Source organism: Scaptodrosophila lebanonensis, unplaced genomic scaffold (genome assembly GCF_003285725.1).
Source record: "Scaptodrosophila lebanonensis strain 11010-0011.00,11010-0021.00 unplaced genomic scaffold, SlebRS2 tig00000072-arrow-pilon, whole genome shotgun sequence".
In the NCBI taxonomy this organism is placed as follows: domain Eukaryota; kingdom Metazoa; phylum Arthropoda; class Insecta; order Diptera; family Drosophilidae; genus Scaptodrosophila; species Scaptodrosophila lebanonensis.
In genome coordinates, this window is record NW_022060558.1 from 7,084,146 (window position 1) to 7,106,222 (window position 22,077).

Below are 22,077 nucleotides of genomic sequence, written 5' to 3' on the forward strand. Positions count from 1 at the left end.
TGCCATGCACTGGACGCCACTTGGCTGACAGCTTCTTTCTCTGTGTGTTCTCGTGTGTTTTTATACATCATTTGTTTTAAATTTTGAAACAATCGAAAATATGTGTTTGCATATGCTATTTCTATGTCTACTCGTTAGTGGTTGAAAAGCATCGAAATGGCAAGCAAACGCTTTTTTTTGCTATACTTTGTCTATGCTGTTTTAAAGTTTTGTAAGTGGAATATTAAAATGTTACTTGACCTTTATATGTTTAATTATTTAAGCAATTTCTACTAGCTACATTTTAGTTTTTCAAACTGCTCATGTTGTGAATGCATGTGACCTTTTAAAACCTTCCTTTCACTTGAGCAACAAAAATAGATTTGACAAACGAAAATAAACCCATTGTCAATAAATTATAAACCAATCTCTTTTGTTCGTTTGTCTGCTGTGGTTGTTTTTGTAAGCTTTCGTTCCTCAAATATATAACAATTGGGTAGTAAATGTTTATGTTAGTAGTAGTTTTAAGTAATTTCTTGCTGGTTTTTGTTGAATGCTTGTTGTTAGCATTTTCAGATAATCAATTTTCTTCTTTTTGTTTTTGTGTTTCATATTTCATAGTTCCGTTTTTCCAAATTTGTGTATGTTGTTTTATTTTTATGTGTTTTAGATGATTTTGAAAGTTGCAATAAAAAATAAGAGAAACTCTGTCCCTTGATTCACAATTTGAAATTCATTTCTCGCTTTTATTTTTAAATATATATGTAACTCATTTTAGCTTTGCTTCCGCTAATTAAACGTTAAAATTTCATTCATAAGACTGATTTCTATCTTAAAATTAAATATATATGTATGTATGTATATGTGTGTGTGTGTGTGTAAGTATTTATATGCATGGTTGTGTATTCACCCGAAACAATAATTTACTTCATGTTTCTCATTCAACAAAATATTGAATTATCTTTTAAAATAAATAATGTATATATTTTTCCATTTATTCTGTCTTGTATTGGTGTGGCTGTGAATTCGTATAGGTATGTTTGCGTGGTGCCTAATTTCAGATTACCAGCGAATTTAAACACCCCCAAATCTAAACATCAATATCGAAAATAAAAAACGAAGCAAAGAACGTGTTTTTCATGGGGAGGGGGTTAGCCGAATAGAAAACGTAAAAAAAAAACGGTTACAAAATTTGCATTCTTAAATTTGTGTGTGCAACAATAATTGCCGCCTGTTGTTGTTAGTTTTGTAGTTGTCGCAATTTCAGATTTGTTTCGTCCTTGTCGTGATTACCCTGTCACCTTTTGAGTATCATCATATAGGTCAGAGGTAACAGATTTCTTTGATTTTTTCATTTACTGCTTGCTTGTGACGTCCTGTTTAATTTAAACGGACGCTGTTTGTTGCTGTTGGAACATCAATTCGACCAGTTTGTTGTATAAGTGGTCCAAGGCTGCTGCGAAATCAGTAACAATTGTCAATCGCACCTTAATGATAATGCTGCGTGCACCACTTACGTGTTTCTCATGGTGGTCCCAAGATTCCACCTTTTCGGGCATGTGTGCTGGCATGTCAGCGGCGCCGGGTGCTCCAACGAAATGTTGAAAGCCGTACGAGGCCTGCATCATATTAACGCGTTGCTGGCTCTGCCCAATATTGTGCTGCGGTTGCATGTGTGGATAGTCCATTGGCATCTGTTGTGAAGACTTTAAATAAACATTCATATACATAAAAAGCCATCTATCAGCCCGTTTTTAAACTGGGTAGGTTTTTTCTTTACTAAAGGGTGCATTTTGACCCAACAATCAAGATTATAAAAAAAATCGATTTAGATTTAGCTCCGTTGCGATATGAAAAAAACACTTTAAGGACACAGATTTGAAACGATTGAGATCGAGATTTCGCGGGCAGAGATTACATTTATGATTATAATTTCTGTACATTTTAACTAATACTGCTTCAAGCACGAACCTTTCAATTTGAGTAAAAAAAATTTAAAAAAATTAGAATTAAGAGTTATTGAATATTACTTATAGCGGAGGAATGGTGTGGCATGTGTCTCCCACACAAGTTACTCCATTCGTGGACCTAGGAAAATCTGGATTCTAAATTGGTTATATATTGGCTTATCATACTGATGAAAAATGAATAACTGTTGCATTAATCAATTATACCCTTTTAGTGTTCCGAGTAGAACAGGGCAATACAAAGTAGAGCCTCCCCCAAACATACGAACAAGGCTGTATCATCACGCTAAGCACAGTACGACTCTTTTTAAATACTCACATTCATTGCTTCATGTTGCGGCTGCTGGGGATATGGTGCGCAAGCATTGTTATAAGGCCGATAAGGTTGTTGTTTCATCCAGTTTGGAGGCTGGGCCTGCTGCTGTAATCCTGGCGGCTGAGCCTTCGGCTCGTGGGCCCAGGGTGGCAGCACAGTGGCCAATCCATCGTCCATATTCAAGGCCGTGGTGGCAACATTAAAGTTATTGTACTTCCATGAGGCCCGCTCCGTGCCAATAGGGCGCGGCATCTTGCGTATGTCATCGTGATTAGGTGACATGGCAGATGGTGAGCTCATGCCAGCCATGGCTCCATTTTCCAAATGCAATATGTCACGCCCGCTGTATGCAGGATACTCCAGGGTGCCGCCGTACCACCGCTGCGGTCCGGGTCCTGGAACACCTGGCTGTCGACCTCCACCTGCCCCCTGTCGCGACTGAAACATATTGGACTGCGCGACTGCTGCCGCCTGGGCCTGCTGTTGATTGCCTTGCGCTTGTTGTTGGTTCTTGCCGTTACCTGCCTGTGAGAACACGGCGCCTCTAGTATTTATACGCAGTATATTTCCATCAACAATATAAGCCGAGCCCGGGTCCATAGCATAATTCATCGGCTGAGCTGTGTTACCCACTTTGTTATCATAAAGTAAACGTTGAAGGTTCGGCTGCTGTTGTCTGTCAATCATATTTGGTGGTGCCACAGAAGCAACCGTCGATGTTGCGGTAGAGCCAATGGCGCCGAAGTTTATATTACCCTGCGAAGGCTCTGAACCCGATGCTGGCATTTGAATTTGACTGCCTACGGGTCCGGGTCCTGGTCGCTGAATTGGCGCTGTAGGCGGCTTTATAACCCCAGGCGAGTGCCCTGTGGGCACATTGTTTCCATCGCCTACGCCCTGGCTGCCGTTCACTGTTGCATTGACTGCTGCTGCTGCTGATGCATTATCAGTAACTAGTGGTGATCTAGCCGCTGTCGAACCGCCACTGCTGGCAGATGTTGCACCTGCGGCATTCGTGGTAATTATGTTAAGTGCCTGTTGCACACTGTTACTGCCATTGTTGTTTTGCTGCTGTTGTTGCTGGATGACATTACCAACTGGTGGCGAGGTCGAATGATTGGACGAGGCCTTGGAGCTGCCCACGGGCGAACTAAGAATGTTGCGATTGTAACCGGGTGCCTTTGAGGCATCCGCCTGTGGCAACACATCGCCTACAATGGAATTAACGCCACTGACATTACTACATTGTGCACTATCGCCACCCACTAGCTTGCCCCATTGCGACTGATGATAGTCGCTGAATAGCGAATAGGCGCTGGACAGCTTGGCTGCGAGTTGGGCTCCAAAACTGTCATTGGTAGTATTCGCATTGACAGCCATTATATCATTGAGTATGTTGGTGTTGATTACCAGATTCTGTTGGCTACTGGTAGACGGCGTATGTTGCGGCTGGTGTTTCTGCTGCTGTTGCTGCGTTTGCAATGGGGAACTAGATCGCTTGTTGGGAGGCGCTATGGGAGTAACCGCGCGTGCTTTAACATTACTGCTACTGTTTATGTTGTTGGTGTTGTTTGAAACAGCGGCAGCTGCTGCTGCCGCAGCTGCATTAACAGCAGCTACGTCGGCCGCATTAAATGTGCCTATTGGTCCAGCCAATGTATTGTTGTTTCCTGCATTACCTAATTGGGAAGTAGACGTAGATGCTGTGACATTTGTAACCGGCTTCCCGCGTCCGTAGGGCGCCACAACACCGCTGCCGCGTCCAGAGTCCAACTTCTTGGGCGAAGCGGCGCTAGCCAACGTAGACTGTGTGCCACCACTAGACGTTCCCTTTATGACAAAGCTCTGCGATGTTGTTGAGGATTTCCCCTGGCCCGAGCTCTTGACTGGCATAGAACTATTCGAAGTAGATGTACTTGACTTATTTAGCTGTGTGCTTTCCTGCTTTGTTGACTTCGTGGTGACACCATTGGCTGGCGTATTCCCACGCGTAGTTTGCTGCTGTGTAAAGTAGGCCTTGTTCACTTGGCCGCCTCGGGAGCCACCAGATGGGGCGTTAGATTTGTTAGTAGCGCCCAATGATTTTGTAGTACCACCACGAGTGGACTGGGCCTTGCTGCTGCCACAACCTACTGCCAGTTGCTGCTGCTTGCTGCCGTTGTTTGGCAAATTATTGAATGAACCAGGTGTAGAACTGGCCGAAGAACTGGATGATGTCGATGTGGTGGAGGCTGCTGAAGAGAAGTTGCTAGTGTTGTGTTGCGAATGTGCCGAAACAGCATTAGCAACAGTCTTGTTATCCCAAGTGCCAACAGTCATAGTTGTCGTTGATGTACCAGACGTTGGTGTACTTATTGTTGTAGCTGCCTTAATGCTAGTGTTTATACGTGGCAACATTTGCAGTATATCTACATCAGGGTCTTTGATAAGCGCTAAGATGAGCATGTGCGCCTGTTTCGTGGCATCAGTAAGGCCCTTAATTGTAATGCTCCTTTCCGATTGATTTTTGCCCTGCTTCTCGACTTCAATATGGGCTCCAGTGGTGGCGCGTATGGCATTAATGTTACTGCCAGCGCGTCCAATTACTCGCGATATGGCGTTGACAGGCACCTGTACCTTTTTACAGGTCATTTCAGGGGCGGCTGGCAACGATGAAGAGCTGTTGCTCGATGTGACAGCGTTGTTGGTGCTACAATTATTGTTGTTACAAGTATTGACGTTGCTTACACTGGTGGAAGAATTGCTTGGAGCCATGTTTGAGCTGAGAGCATTAGGGTTGGCGCCGCTTTGGCTTGATGCCATAGCACCAGTGACTGCCGTTTGTTGTGTGGAGCTCTTACGCACTACCTCCTTCCAACCATCGACTTCGCAACGCTTGCCAACTGCCGGTGCACTGTTACTGCTCTTAGGATCTTCATGCTTCTGCAGCGTGGATGAGTGAGATGGGGCCTTTCGCTGGCTGCTAGAGGAAATGTTGGTGGCGGACTCACTGCTTATTAACTTGTCCTTGATAGCAGGGTTAGTAGTTAACTGGTGCTGCTTGAACGGTACTGATAAGGACTCTTTGGGCGCTAGGTTCTCCTTTTCCCGCTTGTTTGCCGTTTCTTTTTTTCTGTTTGTCTGGTCTTCCTTCTTGATTTGCGCACGTAAATGCACTTGCTGGCTGGTTGTTTTTACACCCTCGATTGTTGGGGTCTTTTTCGCTGGTACCGTACTTTTACAAGCCATTGCGGTTGCAGATGTAGTTGCCTGTACCTTTGGCAATTTCTCAGTTGCTGTGTCACTTGACGATGCTGGTGGTTGAGGGTTCGCCTGCGCTTTATTTTTTTGCTTTTTAGATTTCTTTGTCTGGCTCATATTATTGTTATTGCTTTCCCCCTGTGCGACATTACCGCGTGCAGCCTTTGTATCACCACTAGAACAGGAGCCTTGATCAATACCAGAGTCACCTTCTTCGCGTGGCGGTGGAACCTCTTCGTCTTCCTCGTCTTTATCGCTGTCGTCATCCTTATCGCTATCGCAGTCATCTTCGGCATTCATATCATCGCCCAAGACGCTGCCATTACTGGCCTGTTGCTGACGTCGCTTTTCTTCCTTCTTCTCCATTTTCTTCTTTTTCTTTCGCTCTCGGCGTCTTGCTGCTGCGGCTTTACGACTTTCCTCGCGAGTACGCTCTAGATCGAGCTCCTCAAGCAGTATGGACGCGTTTTTGTTGGCTTTTACAGCCTGCGCCTCTTTGGCGGAGCGTAGAATCTTCATGCAATCGTAGCACTTTTCGATCAGCTCCTTATCACTTATTGTACCAATGAAACGAATCATCTCCTGATCTGAAGGGAATTGTGACACATACTGCACCATCCATTTAACAATCTTGGTGTGACCTTTGCGGAAAGCGGCCATGAGACAAGATACCCGTCGATTATCCTGCGAATCAATGTCCGCATTGTGATTATATAGCAACTCCACCACACTTAGATGGCCCCCGTGGGCAGCCAGCCACAGCGGAGAGTTGCCTTTCTTGTTCTTAACCTCTACAGAGGCACCTCTTGAGAGCAGAAGCTCTACGAACTTTTGATGCCCCTTGTCGGCTGCAATGGTCAGCGCAGTGTCGCGCGAAGTGGGTACGGGTGCGGCATTTACATCCGCGCCCTTGTCGAGTAACACGCGCCCCACTTCAATATAACCACCAGAAGCAGCCTCCATAAGCGGCGTCAAGCCCGTCTTTGCACGATGCTCCACATTGGCACGACGATCTAGAAGCAGGCTTACTACCTCATGTCGTCCTTGGAAGCAAGCAAGGGTCAACGCCGTATTGCGATTTGTCTCAATTTGTGCATTTATGTCCGATCCTTGATCAAGCAACAATTTTACAGCCGCTGTATGGCCGTTCATGGCAGCTAGCATAAGGGGCGAGATGCCCAGTTTGCTACCGGTGCGTGAATTAATCTCAGCCCCATGACTGAGTAGCAGCTTAATAATGTTTACATAACCGCCACTGGCGGCCAAGCTAAGGGGTGTATAGTCGGACACATTGCGATGCTCCTTGTTTGCGCCTTTGCTTAACAAGAGTTCCACAACCTCGTAACGCCCACCAGAGCAGGCAAGCGATAGAGGCGTATCTTTGGTGCGTTCTGACTGCGCCTCCAGCTCTGCGTTGTGCTTAAGCAATATGTCGACGACCTTTTCGTGGCCAGCGGTCGCGGCCAATATAAGTGGAGTAAATCCCTTCTTGTCCCGATGTTCAATCCTCGCGTGTCGCATAATGAGCAACTCCACCAACTCCTCGTGCCCACCGGCGCAGGCCAATGTAAGTGCCGTATCATGATTTGATTCCGTCTCTGAATCAATTTCTATGGTTTTCTCCAGGCCAGCTGCGGCACCAGTCAATTGATTCTGCAGTTGTGGTTGCTGTTGCGGTAGTGGTTGCTGATGCTGATTGGTATTCACTACAAGGACAGGTAAAAACTGAGTATTAAAGCAATTTTTCAGTGTTTTCTGCGTACCTTGACTTCCAGCCGGTGTTTGTCTGAATCCGGAGCAGCGTCTATCCTTTCGCGATTGTTTGTCAATAGCTTTCTTAGCAATACCACCGGGCATGGATTTGGAGCTGACTCCTCCTCCTGTTGGTACAGATGCCGCCATGGGCCAAATGGATAACTCATTTGGTTGTTGATGTTGTTGTTGTTGATGCTGTTGCTGTTGTTGCTGCAATGCAAACTGCGCATATTGTGCCGTTGCATGCGGCACAACGACCGATGGGTGCGTCTGTGTGCCAACCTGCACCTGCTGTAAACAGAACATGCATTTCAATAAAAGCAAAAAGAAAAAACAATCAATGATATAATTCTACCTGAGTATGCTGCATACATGTTTGCGTCTGTAAGTGAGGTGGTGGATGCAATAACAGTTGTTCCTGCAAGTTAAAATGTTTCTGTTTCAGGGCCTGACTCATAGGTCCCTGATTGCCACCAGCCTGGCGTTGCAGGAGTAGCTCCTGAGCGACCTGCTCCAGCTCGGTTTGTTGCTGTTGCTGAAGTAGTCGTTCGGCATCGCGCAGCGTTGGCGAGCGATGTTGATATAGCTGCTGTTTTTGTTGTTCCTGCAGCTGTTGCTCTGCATGTTGTAGCTGCAATTGCTGGGTATCTGAGGGCTGATGGTCGCCTGGTTGTGGTTGTTGTGTTAGTGCTGGTGGAAGCTGGAAAAGCAATTGCACAGGTGGAGTTGATTTATCACTGCCCTCCACATTATAGACGAAGTTTGCAGACGGTGGCAGTGTTGGATGCAGTTGCTGTTGTTGTTGCTGATGCGCGGCAACAGCAGCGGCCGCATCTTCTGGTGAAAAGGGCAAAAGCGAAACTGTTGTTGGCTGATGATATAGGTGAAGAGAACAAGAGGTATTCCATATTTAAACTCTTTGTTTTTAAGAAAATTTTAATTAAATTGTATGCAAAAATGCACCACTATCCGGTGTAAAATTGTTAGAGCTAAGAGTAATACGAATACCGAGTTGGTGATAGCAGAGCGTAATCCTTACGTTCACATGGACTATCAGACAAACTCATATAAAAGGAAAGGGACTTAACGGATATTACTTTTCAGACTAGGAGGGATATCGTAGCGAAATATAAATGCATTTTAACCACCGCATTTTATAGGATAACGCCAAATTCTAAATATAAGGACACAAATACCAAGAGTAAGGGTAAACTAGGTTAATACGAATGATAGATTAGAAGGAAGCGTGGTGAACCCGGTTTTTAAGACATTGGAGCGTACTACTAAAATGTGTTTTCATGATGCTGTACTGATTATTGCGAGATTATTGCGTAACTTGTATGAACTTACCTGCAGGTGCAGTTCGTCGGGATCGGCAAACCTCTGCTGCATGGGATAGTCTAGCAGGACTAAATTTGCTTGGCGCTGTGGATCTTGTTGCTGGGAATCGCTACTATTTAGCAACCCCTGTGTATGTGCTGCCGCCAGCATTTGTTCCTGACTACTCCACTTGGCCGGTGAATCTGTCCAGTTGCTTGCAAAGCGGCCTTTGCACATTTGATTGAGACTAAATTCCGCCAGCTCAGGATAGTTCAGATTGCTGGCCAGCTCCTGCGTCAAAATACATAATATGGAGTTAGAATCGATGCGCAGACTTTGGCTTCAACAAAACCAAACTCTGGACTAACCTGAAGAGTTGGTTCGTTAGCATTCGGAAGTACCTGGAATATATCCTCCATTTCAACCGCAATGTCATAATGACCGCCATCACCACCATCGGTGGCAAAACGCTCCAGCCCGGGGTAAAAGTCGCTACCAGAGCCTGCGCTCACAGAGGCTTCGTCATCTTTAGTATGATAATAATATTTACAACATATTAGGTTTCGTTTATAAATTTATTTAAAAAAAAAAAAGAACTTATACTATATAAATTCCGCTTACCGCATTGATGTTGGTGCTCGGTCTCCTGATGATGTTTAAGCGCAGCTTTAGCCTGCGCCGCTGCCGCCTGCGCTGCAGCAAGCTGCTGCTGTAACACACTTAGCGCAGCATTATTCGCTGCAGCTGCTTTTATGTTGCTAATCTGGGGCAGCACATGCACAAGCTCTGAGGTTCGTAAATCTTGCCTATAATCACATAGGCCCTGGGGTACAGTGCCACATTCTGGTTTAATTGCCACATTCGATAGGATGAGGTTCTCGAGCCGTGTAGTTGACAATTTCCGATTCTTAATTGATGGTAGTATTGCAGGATTATCGGCTACCGACTTGCAGCCGGCACTATCGACGCCGCCACCGTTGCTCTGATCGACCGAAACATTATCATTTACAAAGAGCTCATCATCGTAATCTTCTCCAGCATCATCTTCTTCGTCAACGTAATCGACATCGGCATCGTCTTCGTCATAGTTTGACTTTTCAATAGGACCGCTATTAGTGTCATCCTCCTCATCATCGTCTTCCTCGTCGCAAAATGCTTCGGTCAACTCAATGGGTTCGGGTGGCAATGTGTTTTCCTCGCCGTCAGCATCGGGATCGGCATTAACATCTGGCTCACCTTCACCATCTGCATTTCCCTCTTCATCCTCGCTTTCCGGATCAGTGCTGATTTCATCCTTGTGAGCAGCAACCACAGCTGCTGCAACTGCTGCAGCTGAGCACAAAGTGGCTAAGTTCTTCATTTCAGAACGCGGCTCCATATGCTCCATGATCGTTTCTTCCATTTCTGGGGGAGTTTCAGTAGGCGATTTGGGATGTTCGCCAAAAAAATTATGCACGCCCAACATCCAACCATCCTTAAGGAATTTCAACTGCGGCGCATTCATGCCCAGCGGAGCGGATGCGGGATTGAGTCCCAACTCGTTGCGCTCACGCGTTAATGACTCATTTACAGCAGTCTCGAGAAAGCCACGAAAATCAGCCATTTGAGTCTTATGCGATTCTGCTTCGCCAACTTCTAGGGGGGGCAGATGAAGTTGCTGTTGCTGCTCCACTGCTTGTGGAGCTGTGCCTGTAGGCGACGCAAGCGGAGAAGCTGGCGAATTCGAGAATGCCATCGGTATAGTGCTGGCTGTGGTTGCATTTTCAAGTTGGGTTCGCTGATTCTGATGTTGCTGCAGTTGCAATTGTAGCTGCTGATGCTGCATTTGTTGGTGCAGCTGCAGCTCCTGTTGCTGCTGCAATTGCTGCATTTGAATAAAGCAAGAACAATTTATCAAAACTATATGTAAAAATTCGGTTTAGTTCTCCCTGCTAGTGTTATAACTAGTTTACATAATTTGTTATTTATGTATTTCTTGTTTGTGTTTGTAATCATAAGAGACTAACAAATATCACTTACCAAATTATTGTAGATGGACACCATTTGCTTTTGCTGTAGCGGCAAAACGTTAGCATACTGCGCTCCTGTCTGCTTGCGATTGTTCTTGTTGCTTGCTTTTACTTTAGGGCGATCGCTTATAGCAGTGGTCTGGAGCACATCCGAGGAGTGGGTGATTGGGCTTGTGCTTATATTCGCATTAGCGCCGCCAGCGTTTTTCTGAAATACCATGTAGTCTTATTTATCATTCAAAATTATGGTGCTCAAAAAATTACCGCTAACAGTTGTGCGTTACACTCTGAAGAACCGCCAGACGCTGACAGTGTGCCATCCGTGCCTGTAACAGACAAAAGATTTTAATAGATTAAAAATAATGAAAAACGAAAGTGAAATTACACATGAAGCATGAATAATTGACAAACCTTTCATAGCAGCTGTAGCCTCAGACTCGTTTGCATCGAGTGGTTCAGCTGCACTGGTTTTCTTAACCTCTTGCAAAAAACCGATGCGACGTCGCACAAGGCGCGGATCCTCACTTACGCACATATACTGCTGTTGTAGTTCTTGCTGCTGATCTTCGCCCAGGGGCTGTGTCCGAACCTCACCAGCAAGTTGTTGCTGGTGGTGACGCGGCAGCTCAATATCATCCATGTCCAAATGCAATTGCCGATGTTTGCGACCTCCACAGCCCTTCATTTTCAAATGAGGTTGTAGCTGCTGCGGCTGTTGTACCTGCAACATGGATTGACTTACAGCATGCAACACAGGCGGAGCTGGTGGTGCTTTCTGTGGTGGCGTCAATGAATTGATGTGATCCATGTCCAAGTCAAAGTGCTTGCAAGGCAGCGATTGGTGCTGAGATCCACTGCTTTGTGGTCCAGGTGGCGGCAGTGTTGCTTGTGCTAGCCCTTGTTCAAATCCGGGCTGCAAATGGAACAGTCTCGACTTTGCGATCAGGCCCTCTTGCTGCTGGGCGCTCAGTGTGGTTAAATCGATTCCTCCCACGCCAGCCACATATTCTTCCGAACCTGCTTCGTTACTCGTAGCACCCGATGAAGATGCTCCCGTTGCCGTTAATTGCAGCTCGCCTGTATCAAGGAAATCTCCTGCACCAAGGGCCACAATATTGGCGCCATTACCAGTAAATTGTTGCTGATGGAACAACTGCTGATTAGATACTCGTGCCGCCTCGGACAACTCCTGGAGCCCCGGCGGTGCTGTCAGCTGTTGTTGTATCTTTGTCTGCGAATTTATCACCGGCGAAATATTCGGGTAGCGAAATAACAGCTCCACAACACGCGTATGTCCACCTTTAGAGGCCTCGATGAGCATGGTACTGTTGTCCTTAAGCTTGTGGAATGGATCGGCGTTATTTTTCAAAAGAAGCTCTACAACCGACTGATGACCACCGGCGCAGGCAAGGGAGAGAGGTGTATGATCGTTGCTGGTCGTCTGCTTATTGACATTGGCTCCCTTCTGTATGAGAAACTTCACGGTACACAAATGTCCGGCACGGCAGGCTTTCATCAGAGGTGTGCGACCGCCCTCAGACTCGTGTTCCAACTCGGCTCCATAGGAAAGAAGCACCTCAGCCGCATCAGTATGTCCATTTTCGCAGGCATGCGTTAATGCAGTGTCACCCGTCTGCGTCTCTGCATGCACATTGGCTTTATTTTGTAACAGAAAACGCACTAGATCCGTGTGACCTTCCTGTGATGCTTCCATTAACGGGGTGGACGCGCCCAGTTCTAGATTGGCGCCCTCTTTAATAAGAAAAGCAGCCACTTCACTAAAGCCGCCGCAACAAGCGAGGGTAAGCGCAGTTTCTTGAGTTTCCTCAGTAGTGGCGTTGATGTTTGCGCCCTTGCTGAGCAAAAGCGCTACCATTTCCTCATGCCCTTCGCGGGCCGCCTCCATTAAAGGTGTGTAACCCTCGTCGTTAACCTCCTCAATATTGGCGCCACGTTCAATAAGCAGCGTAGCCAACTCTACATGACCACCGCAAGCTGCGAGAGTAAGAGGAGACTCAAACGAGTCAGTCGGCATGTTAACCTGTGCTCCAGAGTCCAGAAGCAGGCGAGCTACTTCAACGTGTCCATCCATGGATGCCTCCATTAGTGCAGTGTGCATTTCATCTGTCTTATGTTCTTGATCCGCGCCAGCCTGCAACAGAAACCGCACCATGTCCAAATGCCCCTTATAGCAGGCCAACGTCAAGGCGCTCTCTTTGAATTCATTCGAATGGGTATTGATACCGGCACCATGTTCGAGCAATACCTAAAAAAAAAATATAATAAAAAAATTACTAATATGGCATCTACTCTAAAGGATTAGGACAAAAAAAAATGTATAGCACATCAGATAAGATCAAATATAATCACTGATGTGTGCTCTGCAATGATATCCCGAGTGCTAGATCAGTAACTCAACCATAACGCACAACGGGTATCAAAGCAGCTTGCACACTTACTCTCAAATCTCGGATTTTAATCACTTGATTACTTAATCTCTACAAGTCCCCTAAATTCTTAGGTAACATTATGTTAGTCAATACACTACCAAGTAATTAATTAATTACTAAACCTGATTTTATATGACAACCCACGCACCAAAAATAGTGCGAAATTTCATATTAATGTTAGAAGTTTCTCTGGATTCAAAACACGCTGCCATTATCATCACAGAAGCATGATATCGAAGTCAAAACTTGTCATATAATTTAATACATTATTTCTGAAGCTTCCACACAACCCATAAGAATTCAGGGGATAGAAATTTTGTAAATTAGACTTTTCACTAACCTTGGCAACCTCTACATGTCCAGCCGAAGCTGCTTCCATTAGCGGTGTATGCCCGTTTTCATTTTGTTCCTCAACATTTGCGCCATGTTTCAGCAGAACCTTTACCACATCAACATGTCCACCGGCGCATGCAAACATAAGGGGTGTATTTCCAGTTGCACAATGTGCGTTTACATCAGCATTGTGATTGAGCAGAAGCTTGACTATATCCAAATGACCAGCTGATGCGGCTTCCATAAGTGGTGTTGAGTCCTTTTGTCCTTTGTCCTCTACCTGAGCAGCAGACATGGCCAGCAAGACCTATGTCGTAAATTAAAACAAACACTTGTTAAATTACAGGACATTTATTATTGAAATAGGTGGGCATGGTAAGGCAAAAAACTGAACTAGATTTTTGGAAGGAACCTTCTTGACCTATTGAAATTGAAAATAATCCCTTAAAGTTCGTAAATGTAAATAACTTAACAAATATGTTTAGTTTAAAATTAACAAATAAACTATCCAAATAACAAATCAAATATTTGAGTATTAAACGGGGAGCGCGTTGTTTAGATATAATTTTAAATTTTGAGATTTCAATATTCAACTTTGTGACTGGATAACCAAAGAGCAATGAAAAACACAATTCAAACATTGAATTGAATTTAATCATTGAAGCTACACAAAGAAGATGATGCCGTAATGACCGCTCTTTTAAGTAACAAGACTGACTGGCGAGCATATTCAAACAATTTAGAAGACGCGTCATAATATGAGTAGGTGATTTTTAATCAATTGCATACCCCATCGACAAATTGAGTAATTTTCATACATACCTGTGCCAATTCATAGTATCCAGCCGAACAAGCCATTGACAGCAAAGACTCGCCATCATCCGTGGATGCAGAAGCATCGTTCAGATTGACATTGCCTTTGCAAAGCAACCGCTTCACCGTATTCACATCGTTGTCCGTACAGGCAGCGACAAGGGACCGTGAAAAACCACTACTGTAGCGATGGGAAGCATTAGTACACTGTACAAACTGACCAACCTTATGACCTTTTTTACAAACCTCTTATCACGCGGGCTATTGGCGCATCTCATTTTGGTCAACGCCTGCTTAGTTTCGTCAATAGCATGCGTGGCATGACGCAAAACAGGTGCCTTTGCATTCAGGGCGGAAATATTACTCGAACGTTCAAAATTACTGACTTCAGGTGCATCTTCATCTTCCTCATCGTCGATGTCCTCATCGTCGGCATCATTATCCTGCAGGATATCTGCAAGTACAGGCGTCATTGTGCATATGACACCAATATTTGCTTTCCCCAGTACTTACCTAGTTCTTCGTCATCCTCCTCATCATCGCCGTCGGATTCATCAGAATCTTCAGATTCTTCTTCCGTTTCGTCTTCGTCCTCCCGTGCTCCACCCTCGTGTGGACAACTATCTGGATCAGATTCTGGTATATCATCCTGGAAAAACCAAAGGCATATCAGATATATACATATATATATATATACATATATATATACTCTTAAAGGCAACATAGTTTTAAAAGGTTGTGCTAATTAGTTAGAAGGTAGTAAAAGCATTTTAAAATATACGACTGTAATTCACATGGTAACAATGCTAATATATTTCAGCTTTTAAGAGAGCACATTCTTGTTGTCTAAGGCCAGCAAAAGTTGTGTTTATTGTGTTGAGAGAATCCAAGTGGTAGTATTTAGTAGTATTGTTAAATACCATTATTTTGGTTACTGAAACTATGATTAAAGTACACACTACTAAAAATATTTCATTAAATAGACTACAAAACTCGTTAAACAATTGAAGAATTTAATTTTGCGCTAATTTTGAATAGTATTATATCGTTAAGCGCAATTGAAATTCTAGCAACGAAGTTTTATAGATCTTTTGAATTTTGTTATAGAAGCACGTACTTAAGCGCGAAACTTACCAGCAAATCTGGCCTTAAACACAAGAATGCCAATAGGATCTACAAATAAAGAAAAACGAAAGAAAGCATACATAAATAATAACAAAAGATAACTAAAGGAAAATGTTATTGGATTGAACCAAGCTGGTCAGGTCAGCGGGGCCAGCAACTATTAGATTTGGATTGCAACTGAAAGGTTTTGTTGATTACTTGGACAAAAGACTGCAACACAAAGTCCAAGGTAGTTCTCGTCCAACGTATGAGTTCGTTTATAAATGTACGTAGAACGCTCTCAATAGGCGGTAAATACACCATTATTAATTTGTTGTATTTAGTTGTGATGTCAAAAACAATTAGAACAAAAATTTTTTTTAGGAATTTAATTTGAAAAACTATCTTAACGAATGTGATAACAAGCACAAAGCGTACTCTGAGTTATTTAAAAACATAAAAAAAAAATAATATTAAATAATTAATACGATACATACTTTAAACTTGAGTGGAAAAACATAACCACCTATAAATAATCAAAACATCGCTCTTTAGAGCATGTTCATAATTTTTGGTGTTGCCAGATCGCACATGCAAAACAAATGACGCCAACGACGATGTCTATAACTTTGTACATATGTATGCTACATACATATATGTATGTATATACAAGGTATACAAAGAGATATCGGCGGCAGTCAAACATTATTGCCTTGTTCGCTTTTTGCTTTTTTTCAATCCCTTTCCCTCATTTTATATTTAATTCCAATACCAATACGAACGAAACGGGCCAGCCATGCATTGCATGTGTGCGTGAGTGCTGCGTAAGTTTGTGTTGTGTGATTGTTTCTTGTCGGTGCTTTTGTTTCAGAAAATTCTGTTTGCAAACGTACATTTTTTTGGAATTCAAAGAATTGCATGAGTCATTCAGACACTTCGCTTGTGCACAAGCCAAAAGATTCAATTTTAAAAGTCGTACACGCACACACACTCTATTTGTGTATTACGCCCACGCCTAATGGATTAAAGCCAAGTGCCGTACATACATATGTATGTATGTACATACATACATATGTACGTACTATATGTGTCCTAATATACGCAGTCTTATAGAATAATTATAAGACAGTTGCATGCTCTATATTCAAACTTTATTAAATAAAGAGAACCAAGACAGTGAAATCGTGCAGAAAAAGGAAAATTCAACATTATCATGAACAAGTTCTGCGGGAGAGATCCACGAGCAGATGCTCGTTGGTTTTCTCGTGTGTTCAACTGGTCGTGTTTGCTCGTAAATTCTCGTTACGGGCGTGTGTTGGTGTACATTATATGAATGTATGAAAATGTTTTACTTCATGTGTGAATGTATTAAACAATCTGTTTTGCGAAAAAGAAAAGCCGACGTGTATGCGTGAACTTTTTGAAACTTACCGAATTGGCAATTGGCTTAAGAAATATTTTAAATATTATTTTTGGAGTTCATTATACTCAAATTGCGGCAATCAATGATTATTCTTTACACACAATTTCACTCCAACAACAAAGACACGGCAATCAACGTGATGACGCCTGGCGTTGCCAGACTTTAAGGCTGAAGAGCGCGTCGCATTTTAAATTGGTAATGCACATTTGAGTGTGCCAAATTTATAACAAAAGTGAAACGACATAGCAATTAATTAAATAATGCTATGTGTGCACATATACACACAAATGCACAGAAAAATCTAGTAGAAGTAATCATATATGTATGTACAAACATATTTCCGTAAATTAATCTTATTAATGCTGCGTACCTCAGTACGTATATATATATATATATATATATATATATATATATATAAATAAATAAATACATACGTATATACATACGTAAGTACATAATACTGAAGTAGCGAAACATGCGCAAAAACATTAAAGTGGGGGTACTTGGGGTCAACTTTTGTGGTCAATTGAGTGAGCGCCAAGCGGGTTTATTTTTATGACAACATTAATAATTTAAATAAGCCGTAGTTAACATGTTAAAAAAAACAAGAGGCATAAATAGTGGTTAGAAAAGTTACTTTTCTGCTGAACTAACGATATTAAATATCTTGGGTATATTTATATTTTCCATTAAAAAAACATTGGTGAATGTTTAGAAGACCGGCAATTGAAACAGCTGTTCTCCGTCGACATACTGATAACAGTCGCGACGATAGCTAAAATAGTTTGGAAATGGCTATTTTACACTTTGTTTATTTACGGTTATCATTTGAAGTATAAACAAAATGTTATTGGAGTAAGCGAGTCGCAAAAGTATCCATTTCTTTTTGTTTATATATCGACATTTTGCCAAAGTGATTGATTTAAATTAGTATTTTCTATAAAATCTATATAAATCGATAATCAAATGAACAATTGGAGTTCTTTAAGTATATAGCACGCATTGGAAAAAGCACAAGGAAAGTAAACCTATATACATTTAGGTGAAATGCTACATTAAACTAATAGACTATAAAAGCACTTACCTCCGAGACGGACTCTTCTTCAGATTCTGAAAGGTCTGTGGTAGCGGGCTGTGGAGGATAAAAATCAGTGTCCGTATCCGTATCAGTGGCAATTATGTTCTGCAGTGCTGTTGATATAGCGTGAACAATTCCCACAGAGGAGGAGAGTGACGAGGAGTTCGATGATGTTGAAGAGGATGCAGAGCGATTGGCGGCTGCATTTGATGCGGCGGCATCTTTGAGTTTCTGCTTAAGCACCGCCGCTGCGGATGCAACAGCTGCTGCCTGCACCTGCGCTTGTGAGCTGGAGGATGAGGCACCAACAGCAGCGCCCGCGTAGCCATCGGCAGCAGCACCCATAAGCAAAGTAGTGGCTGCGAATTTTAAACTCGCGGAATCCTTGTGGCTGCTTATTGAAGAAGCGGAAGGCGACGAGCCTGTTACAGAGGTGGCCGTTTGCTGCTGCTGTTGTTGCATGGCTACTTGGCGCTTTAAGGCTGCATAAGCTGCTCGAGTTTTCTTCGTGTTCCCGGACGATGGCGCCGATGCAACAGCTGCTCTAAGTTTGGCTGCAGACCCGGCGGTTGACGCAGGATTAGCTATAACGGCACTGCTGCCAGCATTTGGGCAGCCCCCCGACGAAGCGGACGCATTGGTCGTTATCGGGGTAGTTGTCGTTTCCGTCGTCAAAGGTGGCGCTGTATACGAAACGGGTATGGGCGTGGGTGTAGTAGTAGTGCCGGCCGTAACAAAGGCAGCAGTTGCAGCCGCCGCTGCAGCTGAAACCGCTTCGCTGTTAGCTGTTTTGTTTGCGGCCGTTTTGGACATTTTAATGTTGTTGTTGGTGGCTGTGCTGCGGTTTATGTTATTTTTGTTGTTGGTTGTATTGGCAGTGGCGTTGGTATTGTTGTTGACCTTAAGCCTCGCGTTGCTGTTACTGATGCTCGTCGTCTTCTTAAGCTGACTAAGCTCGGCTACAATCGCAGCTGCTGCGTTCTCAACAGTGAGCGGCGGCGCAACGGCAAAAGTAGAACTTGATGAAAAGTCAATAGCGTTGCCAGTGTTACTACTTGCCGATGTTGTGGGAGGATTCACTGAAGACGCTGGCGTTGTTGTAATCAAATCCTGCGTAAAATCAACAGCAGCTGCATGCTTAGCAACACGCTTCTCGCGCTGAGCGTTTTTTAAATCCTGCGCGAGCAATGCTACTGCAATTGAATGTTTTGCTGCTGCTATGCGAGGGCCAGTGTAATTGTATGCTCTACTAACAGCAGAAGCCGATGATTTTTTACTACTGCTGTTGGGGTTATTGTTATTGCCTTTAACAGCTTGTTTTGCCTTTGTTGCAACTCTTTGTGCTTGATTATTTGAAGTTGCAGTTGCTGAGAACGATGACGTTGATGTTATAGTTGCTGTACCCGTTGTTGTTGCTGTATTCACGGCAGCTTTATTACTCACTGCTGGTATGGTAGTTGTTGGGGTTTTCGAATTTTTGGAAAAATATGCAGAGCGCACATTCAAGTCATTGCATTCAATATCTTTCGCATCATTATTCATTTTACACTTGATTAAATACTTTTTTTATTTGAACTCGCGCGTCCTTTAAGTGTGATGAGAATTTAATTTTAGAAAAATTATGAAAGGAAATTTAAATAAATTTGACATAGCTATGTTTAGTACAATTTTTCAAATGTTGTAAACGGCAACAAAACATACATATGTAAGTACGTACATATCTTCATACATGCATACAAATAATTCACATACATATACATAATTATGTATATACATGTAAATACATACAAATGCATTGCGTAGTAGGTCTTCAACCAAAAATTATTTACTACCGCATTCGATTCTAAGAAAAACACATTAAATGCACACATATCTACATGGCCGTTGATGTACGGTATTGTAGGCAAATAATTTCAAGTGCACTTTTATCGATTTTAATTTTTGTAAGGAATTAGATTATATACATATGTATATAGGCGGTGCTACTGCTACACACGCCTTAAGAGTTTGACCAAGTACGGATACGAAGCAGCACCGCACACACATTGACCGCTGCAGGGCACACACACACAAAAGCACAACGCAGCTACGACTGGGTGGCAACGCCGTTTGTTTCTACTTCACCATTGCACACTCATTCGTATTAATTTTCCGTTCTTCGGCAATTCACATTTCGTATTATTTTTACTTCATATTTAAAAAAATATATTTACACAGCAAAAAAGCATTTCTTGATTGGATTAAAAAAGTACAAGCGTTTACTTTGCACTTTCAGGAACACACGATACGCAATTACGACTTTTGAAGGCATGAAGCGTGCTTATGATTTATATAACAACCAAACGGCTAATACAACATTACTTAGCTGTCGATGCATTTTAGCTATTGCGAATTTTTTATAATGAATTGTGGCATTTTAAATATAAAACTTTTTCGAGCAGTTTCGACTTCGCCCGACCGAGCACAAAAAATCACTTTACATTTTACACCATTCGACTGTCGCGAAGAAGCGAGATAACCGATTGCCTTTCCGTCAGCCCAGTTTCGATTTCTGTGTACACAAAAGAGAGCACGCTATCGACCAGGCCAAACACACACGCCAAAATTAAAAAGGCAAGCAGGCAAGGTAGACAACCAATAAAGCAATTGAGAAAATTTTTTTCGCTGCAAATTTTTACCAATTCCGTGTAGCGTTTACACGCAAAAATGTGCAATTGTGATGACACACAAATTAAACTGCACTTTTTTAATACTTTCACGCATTACCGATTTAAATTAATAGAAATTACATTAAGTTTTCAGCAACGATAGCGAATTGTCGCTTGTAGCACGTTTTATCATCATTCAGTGGACCTTTACGTCTACGGATGCATGGAACGTTGGTATTTGTGCCTGGTTGCATTTGCTGGTATTATCGACTGTGCAACCCTTGGCGCGTGTTTTTTAATAAACAATATACATACATACATATTTATGAAATAAAAATATTCAATTGCTTTATTTGCCTTTTGTGCATGGTACTATTTCGCTTCACCAAAATTTACAAAAGTAATAAAATGTGGTCATTAATACGTAAATGCTTACATAAATATGTGCATATTTACATGTGTACATACGTATTCATTTATGTATGTACGAGCAATGATATATCCAGTTTGCTTCAATGGGAGCGTTACATGCATACATATGTACATATATACAAGTATGTATGTATATATTTAAGCTTATACTAGAGCTGTGCGTGATCTTGGAAGGCTAAAAATCCCGTGAATTTTTTTATGTGACTTTCAAATTAGCGTGAAATTTGTATAAGGAGAGATTTATTTAAGATTTCGTGAAATTTCATGACACACGTACATATGCTATAGTTTTGCTATCTAAACCGAATTTGACATAAGAAAGTCATACTTATAAGAAAGATTTGGTAGAACTACACATTTGTAAAATACATACATACATACATACATATAAACTACGATCCAGCCGGTTCTTATATATGTATGTATGTATATACATACATAGACCCTCATGGGCATATTGTGGTACATGGTACATATGTATCTGATTTTAAGCATCACCGATGTAAATATAAAATAAGCATAAAAGTAACAAAAAAAAAATTATTAAGTTCTTCGAACACAAAATTTAAAAAATGTGAGTTGTAGTTCTGATTTCGCCACTAGGGCTTTTACATCGCTATGGTACGACCATCAATAAAACATGACTACAAAAAGTGACCGTCATTTTCAGTGTGAGTTGGAACTTTACATTATAATTGGTCACACTCTCTCACACTTTATATTTATTTTATATTTAAACTATGTCTTGTGTTTTAGTTACGATGAACCCCTTTTAATTTGTACGTAATAGTGATGGGCAACTTTTCAAAAATGATGTCGATAACACGTATTTCATTAGTTTTCTCAGGGATGCCAACATGACGGTAACATGAGTGTACTCAATTAAATTTGGTTAATTCCAAAAAAATATGTGAAGAAGTTCCCTTAATTTGATCAAAGACAACCAGATTTGCCGGGAAAAAGACCTAAGTAACATTCCTGCTATGCATACACTTAACTAATGGAAGAAAAAATATTTTTCAAATGGTATCGATAAAACGACCAATCGAATATATACGTATGTACTGGACTTTTAAAAACACCCCCGCACAGCGATCATATTTGCCTTAAAGACTGGCATCCGTTCTTGTATACACTTTTGAAATTTTTACGACTACGCTTTTCCCTTGGGCAGCGCCGGCTGGCTCATCGGAATTCTCCTTGGGTGTGT

General features: G+C 42.3%; 1 protein-coding gene across 11 annotated transcripts; it reads right to left on the reverse strand.

Annotated features, from left to right (window-relative positions):
• Nucleotides 1-693: 693 nt before the first annotated feature.
• On the reverse strand, nt 694-20,583 carry LOC115625053 (ankyrin repeat and KH domain-containing protein mask). Of its 11 annotated transcripts, none has more exons than XM_030519915.1 (18): nt 20,466-20,583; nt 17,794-19,372; nt 15,317-15,355; nt 14,696-14,831; nt 14,429-14,636; nt 14,192-14,360; nt 13,377-13,676; nt 10,998-12,852; nt 10,851-10,912; nt 10,597-10,794; nt 9,199-10,441; nt 8,979-9,103; nt 8,608-8,868; nt 7,613-8,128; nt 7,266-7,548; nt 2,266-7,208; nt 1,497-1,673; nt 694-1,435 (listed from the first exon to the last, which is right to left on the reverse strand). In XM_030519915.1, the coding sequence occupies exons 2-18, from the start codon at nt 19,327-19,329 to the stop codon at nt 1,397-1,399; spliced, it is 12,090 nt and encodes a 4,029-aa protein (XP_030375775.1). In that variant the 5' UTR covers nt 19,330-19,372; nt 20,466-20,583; the 3' UTR covers nt 694-1,396. The 11 variants fall into 11 exon arrangements, with proteins under 11 accessions (XP_030375775.1, XP_030375767.1, XP_030375771.1 ...); XM_030519907.1 differs by having other exon boundaries at nt 1,497-1,685; nt 8,946-9,103; XM_030519911.1 differs by having other exon boundaries at nt 1,497-1,685; nt 14,192-14,363.
• Nucleotides 20,584-22,077: the final 1,494 nt, after the last annotated feature.